The sequence below is a fragment of the Pseudorca crassidens genome, chromosome 12 (assembly GCF_039906515.1).
Source record: "Pseudorca crassidens isolate mPseCra1 chromosome 12, mPseCra1.hap1, whole genome shotgun sequence".
Lineage (NCBI taxonomy): Eukaryota > Metazoa > Chordata > Mammalia > Artiodactyla > Delphinidae > Pseudorca > Pseudorca crassidens.
In genome coordinates this window covers 8,291,909-8,310,765 of record NC_090307.1, presented here as the reverse complement: position 1 = coordinate 8,310,765, position 18,857 = coordinate 8,291,909, and the positions used below count along the sequence as shown (strand labels likewise).

Genomic DNA, 18,857 nt, shown 5'->3' with positions numbered 1-18,857 from the left:
GCAATAGCTATTGCATAAGTTGGTGGAAAGACCACTAGTGTGAGAAGCAGGAGGCATGGCCCTGATTCTGGTCATCACTCTAACTGTAGGACGGCCACCCAGACAGGGACAGCAATTTCCCATTGTTAAATGAGGAAAGCTTAGCTCTCTGTTTTATAAGTTAGAATGTTTTTGGCTGAAAATAACAGAAACCCCAATTCAAACAACTTAAAGAAGAGCATTTTCTCATATTACAGCATGTCCAGAAAAAGAAAATGGCTTCAGGGTTTGGTTCATTCTTGATTCTGCTTAAGAATGAAAATTAAGGACCTGGGTTCGTTTTTTTTCTTTCCTATCTCTGCTTTGCCATCCTTAGAGTTGCCTTCACCTTCGATCTAGTAGAATGATAACTGTAGCATCTCTGAATTATGACATCCAGACAGGACAACATCCACTGGAGAAGGAGGCTAGTTTTATCTGGAGGTTACCTCCAGATAAGAAAACATTTGTCCGAAGCCACCAGAAGACTTCTGTTCACAAGTCATTGGTTATATTCAGGTCATGTTCTCTTTCTTAAACTAATCACAAGCAAGGAGACTGTGACCCTAGGAGTAACAAGTTCCACCATGATACTAGGGGTGAGAGATGCCTACCAGGGCACTTGGGCTGCATGATGTAGGGGTGCATAACTGAAAAAAATCAGATTCTGTTATGAATGAAGGAACTGGAACTGGATGCTGAGTAGACAGCCAATGGTGACTACTATAGTTAATTTTAATTCTAATGTAATTTTATCCATAGTTATTTTTTTCTAGAAGATGCATTTCATAATGTAGTTTAATATTTGAGAGACCTTAAGTCTTTCAAAGATTTAAAAGACTGAACTTGTAATTATTGATTATGAGCATGTTGGGATTGTCAAATAGTAAGCATGGGAGGTCTGTATCAGAGTACATGATATCTGTCACAAGGAGCTTAAAAAATGAGTTATATTGAGTTTTTCAGTGGTACACATTCATATTATTCAGTGACAGGAGACAAATGTAAGGAAGCAGCTATTGGAAAATTGATACAAATTATATTGAAAGGAAGCAATTATAAAATTTCTATGCAAATATTATGACCAGAATATTGAAGTATACAGTGTATAGGATAACACCAATATTTAAATTAGCATTATGAAAACTTAGGACTCAAGCTTTCAAAAGAGATTGATATGTATTAATTGTAATAAGTTAAAACTTCAGTAAAACTTCCACCTTTTTTTCTTATTGGAAAATCAATATTCTCTATCCTAATAAAGTGAATTTTATTAAACTAGCTCCTAAAGATGTCTATTCTCAAAACTCAAAACTCTGACTTAATTAGAACAACCATAGAAGATTAGTAAAATGTCAGGATTGAGAAGAATTATTAGTAAGATTAATAAGAAAGAGGAGTGCAATTTATTTTCAAATTCATTTAAATATACTTGAAAAAATCTGAAAGTTAATGTCTTTTACTTTTCAAAATAAGATTAGGTTTAAAGAAAGAAACTGAGTGCCTAAATAGGCAGTATCTGATCTCAATTGTCATGACAGTAAATTGATAAGACACTTTAAAGCAAAAAATAATTTCAGTAAATATGCTTTTTTCAACTTTTTATCTGTGTACTAAATAGTGAAAATTAATTTTATACTTGTAAGATCTGCATTGAATGCTAATATTTAGTTTAATTTGCACAGTTATGCTAAGGGAAAAGGTATATAACATAAAAAGTATGATGATTTTTAAATTGTGCAATAAACATTAATTTGTTTATTCTAACTGTTGCTAGTATGCAAATAAAATCCCTCTGAAAAACTTGGGCTTAATTGGAAAAAATATCACTATGTCCTTCAAACCATATCAAATTCTTCCTGAAAGTTCTACCAAACTAAGTAATAGTAGAACAAGTAAAATCTAGTTAACCATTTTGATGTACAAGTGAAGCAGCTTCTCTGATGTTTGTTCTCTTTTATATTAATTTTTATTGGAGTATAGCTGCTATACAATGTTGTGTTAGCTTCTACTGTACAGCAAGGAGAATCAGCTATACGTATACATATATCCACTCTTTTTTTGGATTTCCTTCCCATTTAGGTTACCACAGAGTATTGAGTAGAGTTCCCTGTGCTATACAGTAGGTTCTCGTTAGTTATCTATTTTATACATAGTAGAGTATATATGTCAATCCCATTCTCCCAATTCATCCCACCCACCCCCTTCCCCCTTGGTAGCCATATGTTTGTTCTCTATGTCTGTGTCTCTATTTCTGCTTTGCAAATAAAATTATCTATACCATTTTTCTAGATTACACTTATATGCCTTAATATACAATATTTGTTTTTCTCTTTCTGACTTACCTCATAAGTTATACATAGAAGTATGCCCTCCCTTTCAGAACATATAGCCCAACGCAGCTGTATGCTATCCTCTTCTTTATCTTTAGTCTTTTCTTCTCTCATCAAATATGAAAGAAATAATCACTTAACAGATGCCTACTGGTCTTCACTGTGAAAAGCATATAGTCAAGATGCAAAAAAAAAAAAAAATCCTATGTTGAAGTCTAGTTATGTTAAAGAATTAATAAATAAATGACATGAATTAGTAAAGGAACAACTCAATAATTTACTTACTGAGTCCAGTGTAAGAACACAACCAGGTTTCATAATGAGCCAAGGAGCCATCTAAATTCAGATCAAGCTGTCAAGGTCTTGAGAAACATCCCACCCCTCCATCACCAACAGGGGTAAGTTATTAACCATGCATGAGTCATTCAGGAGAGACTAAGGGAGGCTTGCCATTGGTCTTGATGAATGATTGTGAGCTTGACAGGAAGATGAAGGAACCGGGAACCCCAAGAAGATTATTCTGTGAAAGACTACCTAACCTTTCAATAGCATGTTTCTATTCAGGAAAATTGAAGGATTTTGTATATGGCTGGAACACAACTTGTGTTCAGAGTTGGTGTAGAGAAAGATGAGTTTAGATGTACAGGTAGGAACTGAGTCATTAAAGTTGTCAAGTCCTTGCTAAGGAGTGAGAACTTAATTTTGAGGTGTTATTAAATGGTTTTAAGGCCGTGAGGGGCAGCATCAAATGTTTGGATTAACAATATTAGTCTACAATCAGTGTGAACAAGATAATGGAAGATGAAGAGTATGACAGCTGATGGAAAAATAATGGAAATATTTAAGATGAGAAAGAGTGAGAGTCTGGATGAGTAGTGAAGTTGTGGAAGGGAAGGAGTAAGAGAGCTCATGAAGTAGACTTTGACAGAGTTTTATGACAGAGCAGGTGTTGTGGGCCTGGGACAAAGCTATATTTGGAGCAGTGGATCTCAGAGTGGCCCATGAAGACAACACTCTTTCCATCATAGTACTAATATATTACTTGTCATTTTCACTTTGTTTTGGTGCAAAGGCAATAATAGGTAAAACTGCAGCACAAATCAAGGCAATGGCTCCAAACAATAGTAGTAGTTACTGTATTCTTTTTTAAAAGGTAAAATTTGTGTATATTTAAGGTGTACACCATGCTGCTTTGGTTTACATATACATAGTAAAATGATGACTAGAGTCAAGCTAATTCACATAGCCATCTCCTCACATAGTTAACCTTGTGTGTGTGTGTCTCTGTGTGTGTGTGTGGTGAGAGCACCTGAAATCTGGTCACAATACAATACATAATACAATATAGTATTATTAACTATAGTCATCATGCTGTACATTAGATCTCTAGACTTAACACCCTACATACCCACAACTAGGTATCCTTTCACCAATATTTCCCCACTTTCCACACCATTAACTACTATTCTGCTCTGCTTCCATGTATTCGACTTTTTTAGATTCCACAAGTGAGATCATACAGTGTTTTACTTTCTCTGTCTGGCTTATTTCACTTAGCATAGTGTCTTCCAAGTTCATGTGTGATGTCACAAACGGCCAGATCTCTTTCTTTTAGCGCTGAATAATATTCATATTTTATATGTTATATGTATATCACAATTTATTCATTGACAGACACTTACATTGTTTCCCTATCTTGGCTATTGTGGATAATGCGGCAATGAACATGGGATCGCAGATATCTCTTTGATGTACTGATTTCATTTCCTTTGGGTATATGCCCAGAAGAGGGATTGATGGATCATGTGGTAGTTCTATTTTTAATTTTTGAGGAACATCCATACTGTTTTCCATAGTGGCTGTACCAGTTTAGATTTCCACTACCAGTGTACCACGGCTCCCTTTGCTCTACATCCTCTCCAACACGTATCTTTTAACTTTCTGATAACAGCCCTCCTAACAGGTATGAGGTGATATCTCCTTATGGTTTTGATTTGCATTTCCCTAATGATTAGTGATGTTGGACACCTTTTTCATGTTGGTTGGCCATTTGTGTGTCTTCTTTGGAAAAACATCTATTAGGTCCTGTGCCCATGTTTTAATTAGGTTATTTGGTTTTGTTTTGTTTTTAGCTATTGAGTATTGTACATGTATTCCTTATATGTTTGGGATATTAATCTTTTTTTTTTAAGATGTTGGGGGTAGGAGTTTATTAATTAATTTATTTATTTTTGCTGTGTTGGGTCTTCATTTCTGTGCGAGGGCCTTCTCTAGTTCTGGCCAGCGGGGGCCACTCTTCATCACTTTGTGCGGGCCTCTCATTATTGCGGCCTCTCTTGTTGCAGAACACAGGCTCCAGACGCGCAGGCTCAGTAGTTGTGACTCACAGGCTTAGTTGCTCCGCAGCATGTGGGATCTTCCCAGACCAGGGCTCGAACCCGTGTCCCCTGCATTGGCAATCAGATTCTCAACCACTGCACCACCAGGGAAGCCCTGGGATATTAATCTTTTATCAAATGTATGGTTTATGAATATTTTCTCCCAATCTGTAGGTTGCCTTTTCATTTCATTGATTCCTTCCTTTGCTGTGCAGAAACTTTTTAAAAAACAGAAGTAGATGAATTACTTCCAAACGCTGGCCTTTTATGAGGCCAGCATCACCTTGATACCAAAGGCAAGCAAAGACAAAGAAACCACAAGAAAAGAAAGGTCAATATCTCTGTGGATGCAAAAATCCACAATAAAATACTAGCAAACTGAATTCAACAGCACATCAAAAAGATTATACATAACGACAAAGTGGAATTTATCTCTGGGATGCAAAGTTGGTTTAACATATGCACATCAATCAATCAATGAAATACTCGACATTAAAAAATGAAAGATAAAAAACGTGATCATCTCAATGGCTGCAGAAAAAATATTTGACAAAGTCAAAAATCCATTCATAATTTTTAAAAAAACCTCTCAACAAAATAGGTACAGAAGAAAATTTCCTCAACAAAATAAAGCCCATTTATGAAAGGCCCACAGCTAACATCATAATCAATGGAGGAAAACTGAAAGCTTTTACTCTAAGATCTGGTAAAGACAAGGATGCCAACTCTCACCACTTCTATTCAAAATAGTACTGGAAGTAATAGAAAGAGCAATAAGATAAGAAAGAGAAATAAAAGGCATCAAAATCAGAAAGGAAGAAGTAAAATTATTGCTTTTTGCAGATGACATGATCCTATATATGGAAAACCTAAAGACTCCATAAAAAATGTTAGAAATAATAAATGAATCAGTAAAGCTGTAGGATAAAAAGTCAACATACAAAAATCAGTTGCATTTTTTTATACCAGTGATGATATCTCCAAAAAGGAAATCAAGAAAACAATCCCATTTACAATAGTATCAAAAAAATGAAATACTTAAGAATAAATTTAACTAAGGAGGTAAAAGACCTGTACACTGAAAACTATTACACACTGATGAAAAAAATTGAAGCAGGTATAAATAGAAATATCCTGTGTTCATAGACTGAAGAATTAATATTGTTAAAACATCAATACTTCCCAAAGCAATATACAATATTCAGTCCATTGCTATCAAAATTCCAAAAGCATTTTTCACAGAATTAGAAAAAACAATTCTAAAATTTGTATCAAACCACAAAAGTCCTTGAAGAGCCAAAGCAATCTTAAGAAAGCTTTAGGCAATCACACTTCCTCATTTAAAATTATATTACAAAGCTATAGTAATCAAAACAGTATGACAATGGCATAGAAGTAGACAAAGATACCAGTGGAACAGAATAGAGAGCCCAGAAATTATATATATATATATATACACACATACATATATATATATATATATATATATATATATATATATATATATATATATTTCATCAACTAATTTTCAACAAGAGTGCCAAGGGGAGACAATGGGAAAGGGATAGTGTCATCAATAATTGTTGCTGGGAAAACTGGATATGCACATGCAAAAGAATGAAATTGGAACCTTCTCTTACACCTTACACAAAAATCAACTCAAAATGGATGAAAGTCTTAAATGTAAGACCCAAAACAATAAAATTCCTAGGAAAACACATAGGGGAAAATCTCCTTGACATTGGTTTTGACAATTATTTTTTTGGATATGACACCAAAGGCTTAAGCAAAGCAGTAAAAATAAATGCAACTAAAGTCATTGTATTCTTTACCATCATATATTCACCCAAATAAGCAAATGAACAAACAAAACATATTTCAATTGTATTTTCATTTTACTTAGGGATCATATTGATGAAACAATAAAAATAACTTTATTAAATCTAGACCTTTAAGTACATCTTTTTAATACTGTATGTGAAAAAATGGTAAGAACCCATAAAACACATCTGCTACATACTGACATGAAATGATTATCTCCAGGGGGAGCACTTGTGTGATTGTTGAAATTACAAGCAAACTGGCAAAAATTTTTTTTCACAGAACATCTATTTTAATGAAAGTGTGATTGACAGAAAAAATATGGTTATTCAGTCTTGGGTAATTCTCAGACATTTTCTCAAAAATGAACTAAATGAGCCTGTCTTCAAAGAAAACAATTGACAGTATTTATTAACAAAGCTAAATTTTAAGTTTTCGGATGAAAATTAAAATTTGGACACCTACTGTGTCTGCATTCTTGAGCTTAACAACTTCTCAAAACTTACAGACTTTTTTTGGGGAAACCAAGGGTGATATTGATGAATTTTTTATATTGATAATGAAATATGTTGACATTTATAAGATCTTCATAACTCAGTGAACCAGTGTTTTACCCAAAATCAGTCAAAGGTGAAAAGAGACCTATGGATTTTAATGCAACGGATTGTAAAACATGTATGACACTATGTCAGACCCCCCGTGGTAGTAACCTTTAAAAGAAATAAGTCAACTTTGGAGACAGAATTGAAGAATATCTACAGTTGGCTGAAAATGCTCTTAAACTATTCTTCCCTTTTGCAACTTCATGTCTGTGTGAGGACTTATTTTCTGTATATACGTAATCAAAACCATGTATCTGAATTCAGAAGCAGAAATGAGTATCAAGCTGTCTTCTCTTAAACCAGATATTGAGTTTTGCAAAAATGTAAAAACATTAACACTCTTTGCCTATTTAAGAAAATTTTTAAAATTTTAAAATAGTACTTGTGTTATCATAAAATGGTTTATTATTAGTTTTAAACATATTAATAAAAAAATTTTGAATACTTTATAAGTACTAATATTTCTTATTGTGATCATTAATAGATATAAGCCACATGAACAAAATAGGGCAGGAGAGTAAGGTTGTAAGCTGTCTATATACTTTTTTAACTTATGCTTTAAAATCCAGGTTTTTTTGTAACATTGATTGGTACAGGTGACCAATGCACAACTTGGTTACAGAAATACAGACTTTCTTCTTCTGTGTTTGTTTGGCTATCACAGGGTTTATCACCATCATTTGTAATATTATCACCCCAACTATGTTATGAAGTCCTACAGAAAAATATTATGTGTTTTTTCTTTGAACACTCTACCTCTGACTCTTATCACTATGAATTCCTTGGGGATTGCTCCTTGAAATAAATATTAAATAACACCAGGTAGCAAAGTCATCATTTAGGTATGTTTATATTTAGGCTTTACTTCTATCACTTATTAGACCTCAATATTTTAATTATTGACTGTGGCATTTATTGACTTAGACTTGAACAACCAGAATTATTTTCAAGTAATTTTTCCTTTAATTAAATTCTGTTGATTTCATATTTAAAGTAATTATTTTAATGTTTTATTATTAAACTTTAAAATTTTGTCCTTTTATAGCAATATGAAAAATCAATATTTCAGATATATGGATTGAATTGTTAATTGATGTAATAATTTATTGATATATTTTATTGAAATGCTCTAGGATTTCACAATCTTAATAAAAGTTCATAATTACTTTTATGTCACATTGTTAGGTTTTAGACTAATAAAAACATTTTTATTTTAAAACATTTAAAGACATTCTTTTAAAAATTGTCTTCATGTAAGAAAATACAAATAGTTTTGTACTGGATGGTAAAATCATATAGTACTGAGAGTGAAAAGTGAGGACAGGAGACTCAAATATATCTTGACGTAAATTGTTATGATTTTAAATATTTTTAAAATATATTTTGAATTAAAGATATATCAAATTCCAAAGGTATACCAACTCCTTAGAAAATCTTCGAAGTATGATTTTGGTACCTTCTGGTATGATTTTGTAACATTTTATAATCTAGTATAACACTTGAATTTCCTAACCAAGACAATCTGAGAAGTGGAATTTTATGCTCCTCATGAGTATTTTGCTTTCTGGCATCTCTTCAGTGTGTTAGGGCACACACTGAAGTGGGTGGCATCGCACTATTGATCAACAACAAAAAGCCTTGCACTGTTGTGGAAACCAGTATAACAATGTCTGCTTGAAGAGGTTCTCTGCATTTCTAAATGTAAATGTTACAGAAGAGCAAACACTTTGTTTGAACTACATCATCTGTCAGATTGCCTAAGGCACTAAAGTTAGATCTCTAGTGCTTGCTGCATTTTGCTAGGGTATTTATTAATTTGTTCTGTTGATTTTTTGCGATGAGGTGACAAAAAAAGATGTAATCTACGATATCTGTTCCAATATTCTTTTATATTTGTAAATAAACATATTTGGAAAGACCTTTGAGCAGAATAGTAAATGTTTTTATGATATTGTTTGGTACAACTAGATATTATATATAATGTACATAGCAGCATATCACTTCATGCTCACCTGACATAAATTGCATCAGTTCTTAAGCAACACATAATCTTCATTGCTTTTAGTCTCTATTTAATTTTATTAAGATCATTTGTTTATTTAAAATTAATAACGCTTGAAAATAATATCTCTTTTTAAAATCTTTAACTTACTATGTTAGAAAAAAATTTGGCTTAAATATTACTTGAGTCAGTTATCAAATCGTTTAAACATTCAAGAATTTATCATTGAGAACATGCTTTAATGTACTTTAAATATAATATGCAAATCATTGTTCCAAAAAAAAATTCTCATCTTTCTCCCCGGAGTATTAGACCTCAGACATTGTAAGATATTAGTGTCTAATTATTCTTTACTGGAAGGGAAAATGAGTATTTCCAAATAGATAGGTAGGTAGGTAGATAGATAGATAGATATAGTATATGTATAATTCACAAATCAATACATATAGGTATTTATATATATGCATATATATGAAGCAAATAATTTTTAGTTTATTTAACTTAAAATCACTTATCTTACCCATTTTAATTTTGCATGTTAATCTTAAATGAGATAATGACGAGGAGAGAGAAAAAAACAAATATGAAGAGAAGATATATTAAAATGAATTTTCCTGCAATGTAGAATGTAGACAGTAGACTGTAAATTCATTGTGACAAAGAACAAAAGGGCCCCTATGGACAGCCTACACAGCAACACTGAGTGATAAGCATGTTATTTTATGAGGCTAGAAGTCTAGATCACTACAGATTTTAAAAGGAAATGTGACAAAAAGCATAAAGCTCTTTAACAAGTAGCCACATAGTTTTATTTTACAGATATTATGTGTCATCAGTACAATTTTTAGCTATGAATTGGTCATTTAAACTATTTTTATACTAGTATATCCTAATCAACATCAGAGGTATCATCTTCACAAATGGAGGAGCAAAATTTTTTAAATATATATCTGTTTATCTTTCTTCACTTAGAACACTAGTTAGTGATTGATAGTGCTTCTAGGATGGCATTGTGAATCATAAATGGAATTAAATCATTTCCCTTCATCAAAACCCTTCATTTTCAGTTATAATGTGTGATAAAGTGAAAGCATTGAACATTGATCAAGTCAAAACTGGTACCCTTGTTAAAGACAAGGTAAATACCCAGTTTCTGCCCACTCTAGCCATCCTCTCCCACCTATGGTTAGGGAGGACTGAGAAACACTTGTTAAGCTCACAGTCCAGAGGCACAGGCTCGCTAAAGACTGAGACCTAATGACAGGACTGTGGAACACGTCCCTTCGCCTACACCTGACCACCACATGACTAAAGGCCTATTTACAGCAGTTCCTTTCACCCAGTACATCATACCTGGCTACCAAGTAAAAATAGCCATTGGAAAGTGGCTTAAGACAGTAATAACTGATCATTTTGTGTAATCACCGATATATATATATAGCATGTACTGTACACTAAGTTAAAAATATTTTTCTTTCGAGGTAACTGAACTGCACAACATCAAAAATATAACCAGGCTGCCTCGAGAGACAAAGAAGCATGCAGTGGCAATTATCTTTCATGATGAAACGTCAAAGACATTTGCCTGTGAGTCAGGTAAGCAATTATAGCCTTGTCTCCAGCTTGAAGATATGGAATTGCTTCTGAGACAATAGCCCAGATGGATTAAGATCTACCACTGAATAGGATGGCTTATTGTGATGAGAATGTGCTGTGGAAGGCTTTAGTAAGAAGCTCAGTGTATCTATTTCTACAGATGTTTTGGGTGCTTGTTTATTATGTGTCGGGCTTTTGCTCCCAGGTGGTCTGAGGACTCTTGAGGTTTCCTTTCAAGCTCGGAGAACTAAATAAACAATGCCGGTGAGAAGCCGTTAGGGCAAGCGCGTGCTGTGTGTTCTGGTCCTTGCTGAGTGTGCAGCTGGAGGCAGTTGGTAGCACGATAACAGTGCTGCTGTGCAGGAGTGTGGCACGGCACAGCCGCAGTCCCCAAACGTCTCAAAACAGAACTTTGAGTGACTGGTTGCCTTCATGGATTCTCAGTATTACAGTGAAATACCTTTCAGGTTGAACTTTAGCATCCCAGTTCATAAAACACTCTGGCATTACTGAGTCACAAGGCAGGTTATTGTTGGAACTTGCAGTGTTTTTGATTTTGGAATCCCTGTGCTGTGTAATATATTAATTGGCTTATTATAGTTTTTTAAAGATTTTGCTCAGGGAAATGGTGTATTCATTTTATAATGCGTGGAAGCCAAAAGCACTAAGGGTTTGAAAGATGTGAATTTCAAATAATAGATGAGTCTTTAGGAGAAGCTTTGTTGAGTAATTTTTAAAAGGGAGTAACGTTTCTGTATTTATAGTTAAAGTTTATAGGTATATTTATTACCGGGTTATGTTATTCAAAAACATAAAGTCACTTTGCCTAAATAAATTGCTCATACCTCTTCACCTACACTTATCTTAGCTTTGCTCAATTGAATTAGAATGTATCAAAGTGTTCCTCTTTCCTTCAATGCCTTTATTCCTTTTATGTACCTTGCTTCACTAGTCATCTGACCTCATTCCATCATTAAAAACTGTCTTTTGGGGGCTTCCCTCGTGGCGCAGTGGTTGAGAGTCCTCCTGCTGATGCAGGGGACACGGGTTCGTGCCCCGGTCCGGGAGGATCCCACATGCCACGGAGCGGCTGGGCCCGTGAGCCATGGCCGCTGGGCCTGCGCATCCTCAGCCTGTGCTCCGCAACGGGAGAGGCCACTGCGGTGAGAGGCCCACATACGGCCAAAAAAAAAAAAAACCCAAAAAATGTCTGTTTGGCGGTTGCCTAGAAGTCTGTTAACTGGTAATATAAATCCCCATGTGGTAGTAGAACCCATCCCAAACTTGCTGGTATCATATATTAAGATTGTGCCTTCTTGTTCATTGTCTACAACTGCACAAGCTCACTTTTCTCTGAGCTCTTAAACAATGTTGCATATTAAAACTAACAACAACCAGAGGAGGACCTTCAAGATGGCAGGGGAGTAAGATGTGGAGATCACCTTCCTGCCCACAAATACATCAAAAATATGTCTACATATGGAACAACTCCTACAGAAGACCTACTGAATGCTGACAGAAGATCTTAGACTTCCCAAAAGCCGTGTGGCTGACAGGGTCTTGGTGCTCCGGCAGGGGGTCAGGCCTGAGCCTCTGAGGTGTGAGAGTCGAGTTCAGGACATTGGACCACCAGAGACCTCCTGGCCCCACGTAATATCAAACGGCGAGAGTTCTCCCAGAAATCTCCGTCTCAATGCTAAGACCCAGCTCCGCTCAGTGACCAGCAAGGTACAGTGCTGCACACCCTATGCCAAACAACTAGCAAGACAGGAACACAACCCCACCCATTAGCAGAGAGACTGCCTAAAATCATAATAAGTTCACAGACACCCCAAAACACAGCACTGGATGTGGTCCTGCCCACCAGAAAGACAAGATCCAGCCTCATCTACCAGAACACAGGCACTAGTCCACTCCACCAGGAAACTTACACAGCCCACTGAACCAACCTTACCCACGGGGGCAGACACAAAAAACAATGGGAACTACAAACCTGCAGCCTGCGAAAAGGAGACCCCAAACACAATAAATTAAGCAAAATGAGAAGACAGAGAAACACAAAGCAGATGAAGGAGCAAGGTAAAAACCCACCAGACCAAACAAATGAAGAGGAAATAGGCAGTCTAGCTGAAAAAGAATTCAGAGTAATGATAGTAAAGATGATCCAAAATCTTGGAAGTAGAATAGACAAAATGCAAGAAACATTTAACAAGGACCTAGAAGAACTAAAGAGCAAACAAACAATGATGAACAACACAATAAATGAAATTTAAAATTCTCTAGAAGGAATCAATAGCAGAATAACTGAGGCAGAAGAACGAATAAGTGACCTGGAAGATAAAATAGTGGAAATAATTACTACAGAGCAGAATAAAGAAAAAAGAATGAAGAGAATTGAGGACAGTCTCAGAGACCTCTGGGACAACATTAAACGCACCAACATTCGAATTATAGGGGTTCCAGAATAAGAAGAGAAAAAGAAAGGGACTGAGAAACCATTTGAAGAGATTATAGTTGAAAACTTCCCTAACATGGGAAAGGAAATAGTCAAGTATAGGAGGCATAGAGAGTACCATACAGGATAAACCCAAAGAGAAGCACGCTAAGACATATATTAATCAAACTATCAAAAACTAAATACAAAGAAAAAATATTAAAGGCAGCAAGGGAAAAGCAACAAAGAGCATACAAGGGAATCCCCATATGTTAAAAGGTGATCTTTCAGCACAAACCCTGCAAGCCAGAAGAGAGTGGCAGTACATATTTAAAGTGATGAAAGGAGAAAACCTACAACCAAGATTACTCGACCCGGCAAGGATCTCATTCAGATTCGACAGAGAAATCAAAAGATTTACAGACAAGCAAAAGCTAAGAGAATTCAGCACCACCAAACCAGCTTTACAACAAATGCTAAAGGAACTTCTCCAAGCAGGAAACAGAAGTGAAGAAAAAGACCCACAAAAGTGACCCCAAATCAATTAAGAAAATGGTAATAGGAACATACATATCAATAATCACCTTGAATGTAAATGGATTAAATGCTCCAACCAAAAGACATAGACTGGCTGAATGGATACAAAAACAAGACATGTATATATGCTGTCTACAAGAGACCCACTTCTGACCTAGGGACGCATACAGACTGAAAGTGAGGGGATGGAAAAAGATATTCCATGCAAATGGAAATCAAAAGAAAGCTGGAGTAGCAATTCTCATATCAGACAAAACAGACTTTAAATAAAAGACTCTTACAAGAGACAAAGAAGGACACTGCGTAATGATCAAAGGATCAATCTAAGAAGAATTTATAACAGTTGTAAATATTTATGCACCCAACATAGCAGCACCTCAATACATAAGACAAATGCTAACAGCCATAAAAGGGGAAATCAACAGTAACACAATCATAATAGGGGACTTTAACACCCAAGTTTCACCAATGCAGAGATAATCCAAAATGAAAAATAAGGAAACACAAGCTTTAAATGACACATTAAACATGATGGACTTAATTGATATTCATAGGACATTCCATCCAAAAACAACAGAATACACTTTCTTCTCAAGTGCTTATGGAACATTCTCTGGGATAGATCATATCTTGGATCACAAATCAAGCCTTAGTAAATTTAAGAAAACTGAAATCTTATCAAGTGTCTTTGCCAATCACAATGCTATGAGGCTACATATCAATTACAGGGAAAAAACTGTTAAAAATACAAACACATGGAGGCTAAACAGTACACTACTAAATACCCAATAGATCACTGAAGAAATCAAAGAGGAAATAAAAAAAAATACCTAGAAACAAATGACAGTGAAAACACGATGCCCCAAAACCTATGGGATGCAGCAAAAAGCAGTTCTAAGAGGGAAATTTATAGCAATACAATCCAACCTCAAGAAACAAGAAAAATCTCAAATGAACAGCCTAACCTCACACCTAAAGCAGTTAGAGAAAGAAGAACAAAAAGACCCCAAAGTTAACAGAAGGAAAGAAATCATAAAGATCAGATCAGAAATAAATGAAAAAAAAAAAATGAAGGAAACAATAGCAAAGATCAGTAAAAGTAAAAGCTGGTTCTTTGAGAAGATAAACAAAACTGACAAACCATTAGCCAGGCTCATCAAGAAGAAAACGGAGAGGACTCAAATCAACAGAATTAGAAATGAAAAAGGAGAAGTAACAACTGACACTGCAGAAATACAAAGGATCATGAGAGACTACTACAAGCAACTGTATGCCAATAAAATGGACAACCTGGAAGAAATGGACAAATTCTTAGAAAAGCACAACCTAACATTACTGAACCAGGAAGAAATAGAAAATATAAACAGACCCATCACAAGCACTGAAATTGAAACTGTGGTTAAAAATCTTCCAACAAACAAAAGCCCAGGACCAGATGGCTTCACAGATGAATTCTGTCAAACATTTAGAGAAGAGCTAACACCTATCCTTCTCAAACTCTTCCAAAATAGAGCAGAGGGAAGAACACTCCCAAACTCATTCTATGAGGCCACCATCACCTGATACCAAAACCAAAGATGTCACAAAGAAAGAAAACTACAGGCCAATATCACTGATGAACATAGATGCAAAAATCCTCAACAAAATACTAGCAAACAGAATCCAACAGCACATTAAAAGGATCATACACCATGATCAAGTGGGCTTTGTCCCAGGAATGTCAGGATTCTTCAATATACGCAAATCAATCAATGTGCTACACCATATTAACAAATTGAAGCAAAAAAAATCTGATAATTTCAGTAGATGCAGACAAAGCTTTTGACAAAATTCAACACCGATTTATGATAAAAACCCTCCAGAAAGTAGGCATAGAGGGAACTTATCTCAACATAATAAAGGCCATATATGACAAACCCACAGCCAACATTGTTCTCAGTGGTGAAAAACTGAAACCATTTCGACGAATATCAGGAACAAGACAAGGTTTCCCACTCTCACCGCTATTATTCAACATAGTTTTGGAAGTTTTAGCAACAGCAATCAAAGAAGAAAAAGAAATAAAAGGAATCCAAATTGGTAAAGAAGTAAAACTGTCACTGTTTGCAGATGACATGATACTATACATAGAGAATCCTAAAGATGCTACCAGAAAACTACTAGAGCTAATCAATGAATTTGGTAAAGTAGCAGGATACAAAATTAATGCACAGAAATCTCTTGCATTCCTATACACTAATGATGAAAAATCTGAAAGACAAATTAAGGAAACACTCACATTCACCATTGCAACAAAAAGAATAAAATACCTAGGAATAAACCTACCTAAGGAGAGAAAAGAACTGTATGTAGAAAACTATAAGAAACTGATAAAAGAAATTAAAGATGATACAAACAGATGGAGAGATATACCATGTTCTTAGATTGAAAGAATCAACATTGTGAAAATGACTCTACTACCCAAAGCAATCTACACATTGAATGCAATCCCTATCAAATTACCAATGGCATTTTTCACAGAATGAGAACTAAAAATGTCACAATTTGTATGGAAACACAAAAGACCCCCAATAGCCAAAGCAATCTTGAGAAAGAAAAACGGAGCTGGAGGAATCAGACTCCAAGACTTCAGACTATACTACAAAGCTACAGTAATCAAGATAGTATGATACTGGCACAAAAACAGAACTATAGATCAATAGAACAGGATAGAAAGTCCAGAGATAAATCCAAGCACCTATGGTCACCTTATTTTTGATAAGGGAGGCAAGAATATACAATGGAGAAAAGACAGCCTCTTCAATAAGTGGTGCTGGGAAAACTGGACAGCTATATGTAAAAGAATGAAATTAGAACACTTCCTAATACCGTACCCAAAAATAAACTCAAAATGGTTGAAAGACCTTAATGTAAGGCCAGACACCATAAAACTCTTAGAGGAAAACATAGGAAGAACCATCTATTACATAAATCACAGTAAGATCCTTTTCGATCCACCTCCTAGAGAAATGGAAATAAAAACAAAAATAAACAAATGGGACCTAATAAATCCTAAAAGCTTTTGCACAGGAAAGGAAACCATAAACAAGACGAAAAGGCACCCTCAGAGTGGGAGAAAATATTTGTAAATGAAGCCACTGTCAAGGATTAATCTCCAAAATATGCAAGCAGCTCATGCAGCTCAATATCAGAAAAACAAAGAACCCAATCCAAAAAGGGCAGAAGACCTAAACAGACATTTCTGCAGAAAAGATATACAGATTGCCAACAAATACGTGAAAGAATGCTCAACATCATTAGTAATTAGAGAAATGCAAATCAGAACTATAATGAGACATCATCTCACACCGGTTAGAATGGCCATCATCAAAAAATCTACAAATAATTAATGCTGGAGAGGGTGTGGAGAAAAGGGAACCCTCTTGCACTGTTGGTGGGAAAGTAAATTGATGCAGCCACAATGGAGAACAGTAAGAAGGTTCCTTAAAAACTAAAAGTAGAACTACCATACAACCCAGCAATCCCACTACTGGGCATATACCCTAAGAAAACCATAATTCAAAAGGAGTCATGTATCACAATGTTGTTTACAGCACTATTTACAATAGCCAGGACATGGAAGCAATGTAAGTGTCCATCGACAGATGAATGGATAAAGAAGATGTGGCACATACATACAATGGAATATTACTCAGCCATAAAAAGAAATGAAATTGAGTTATTTGTAGTGAGGTGGATGGACCTATAGTCTGTCATACAGACTGAAGTAAGTCAGAAAGAGAAAAATACCGTATGCTAACACATATATATGGAATCTAAAAAAAAATAATGGTTCTGAAGAACCTATGGGCAGGACAGGAATAAAAACACAGATGTGGTGAATGAACTTGAGGACCCGGGGAGGGGGAAGTGTAAGCTGAGACGAAGTCAGAGAGTGACATTGACATATATACACTACCAAATAAAATAGATGGTGGGAAGCACCGACATAGCACAGGGAGATCAGCTCAGTGCTTTGTGACCACCTAGAGGGGTGGGATAGGGAGGGTGGGAGGGAGACGCAAGAGGGAGGGGATATGGGGATATATATATACCTATAGCTGATTCACTTTGTTATACAGCAGAAACTAATACAACATTTTTAAGCAATTATAGTCCAATAAAGATGTTAAAAAAAAAGAAAAAAAAAACCCTAACAACAACCAGAAAATTGGTTTTCCAAAACAGATAAAAGAGCATTTTCTTTATTGTTCGTATGTTTCAATATTCACTGTTGTTTTACAATTTTTATTTGTACTGAATTGTGTTGTGGGTACATAGCAATACCAGAGCGTCTTATTTCAGATAAGAATGATATTGAATTAAGTTTCTACATAATTCTGAAATTTAGACTCACAGTTGTAGCCCACAGGTCTGAAATTGGAAGCTTTTGTTTTCCTTTTTGGCAGTGGTGGCAGTTTCATGGTTCATGTAAGATTTTTGAGAAATGAAAGGCTCTTCTTTAAAAGAAAATGGCCTTAAATTTCAATAGAAGAATATCCTGACAGTGAGACTGTGGCAAGATCTAAGTGTAAAAATGAAGAAGGCTTTTTTTTGCATTTCTTGCAAAGAGTTTTCAACTAGTTTAAATTATGATTAATTTGAAAGTATTATTTATTTTTAAACCATGTTTTTATGTGTAGATGTAACAGTCTGCTTTTAGATGGTAGTAAAAGTGTTTAAGAAGCCATGGCACAATTTTTTAAAATTGTCTTAGCTTCGTGGCATGCCAATGGGATAAAAGGAAGTACTTAAAAACAAGGAATTTGAGTATTTTTTCTTGCAAATTATGTTTTTCAGATAGATATTAAGATGGAGTAGTCTATATCTTTTAATAAAATGACAAAATTACATGGAAAACAGACTCAAACTGAAAAGCAGTCAGATGTCAAAACTAAAATAACAAGATTAAAGCCACGATTAAAAGGATCTCTCACATTTACTTCTAATGAAGATTAAAATGTACTCTCATAATGGCCATTGAGAATGTTTCAATTATTTTTTTCAAGAAAACTGACAACTGCCATTATAAACATGCATACCCTTGACTCAGTGAACCTTTTTGGGAACATATCCTGTGTATTACACATTATGTGT

The 18,857-nt window shown here is 34.9% G+C and overlaps 1 protein-coding gene across 4 annotated transcripts in view; it reads left to right on the top strand.

The window, feature by feature from the left end:
* The window catches only part of DOK6 (docking protein 6), a 415,462-nt gene that overhangs the window by 158,012 nt on the left and 238,593 nt on the right, over positions 1-18,857 (top strand). For all 4 annotated transcript variants that reach the window (XM_067698862.1, XM_067698864.1, XM_067698865.1 and 1 more), the window contains one exon: positions 10,636-10,750. In XM_067698862.1, coding sequence (XP_067554963.1) covers positions 10,636-10,750 — 115 coding nt within the window. The remainder of the gene's footprint in view (positions 1-10,635; positions 10,751-18,857) is intronic.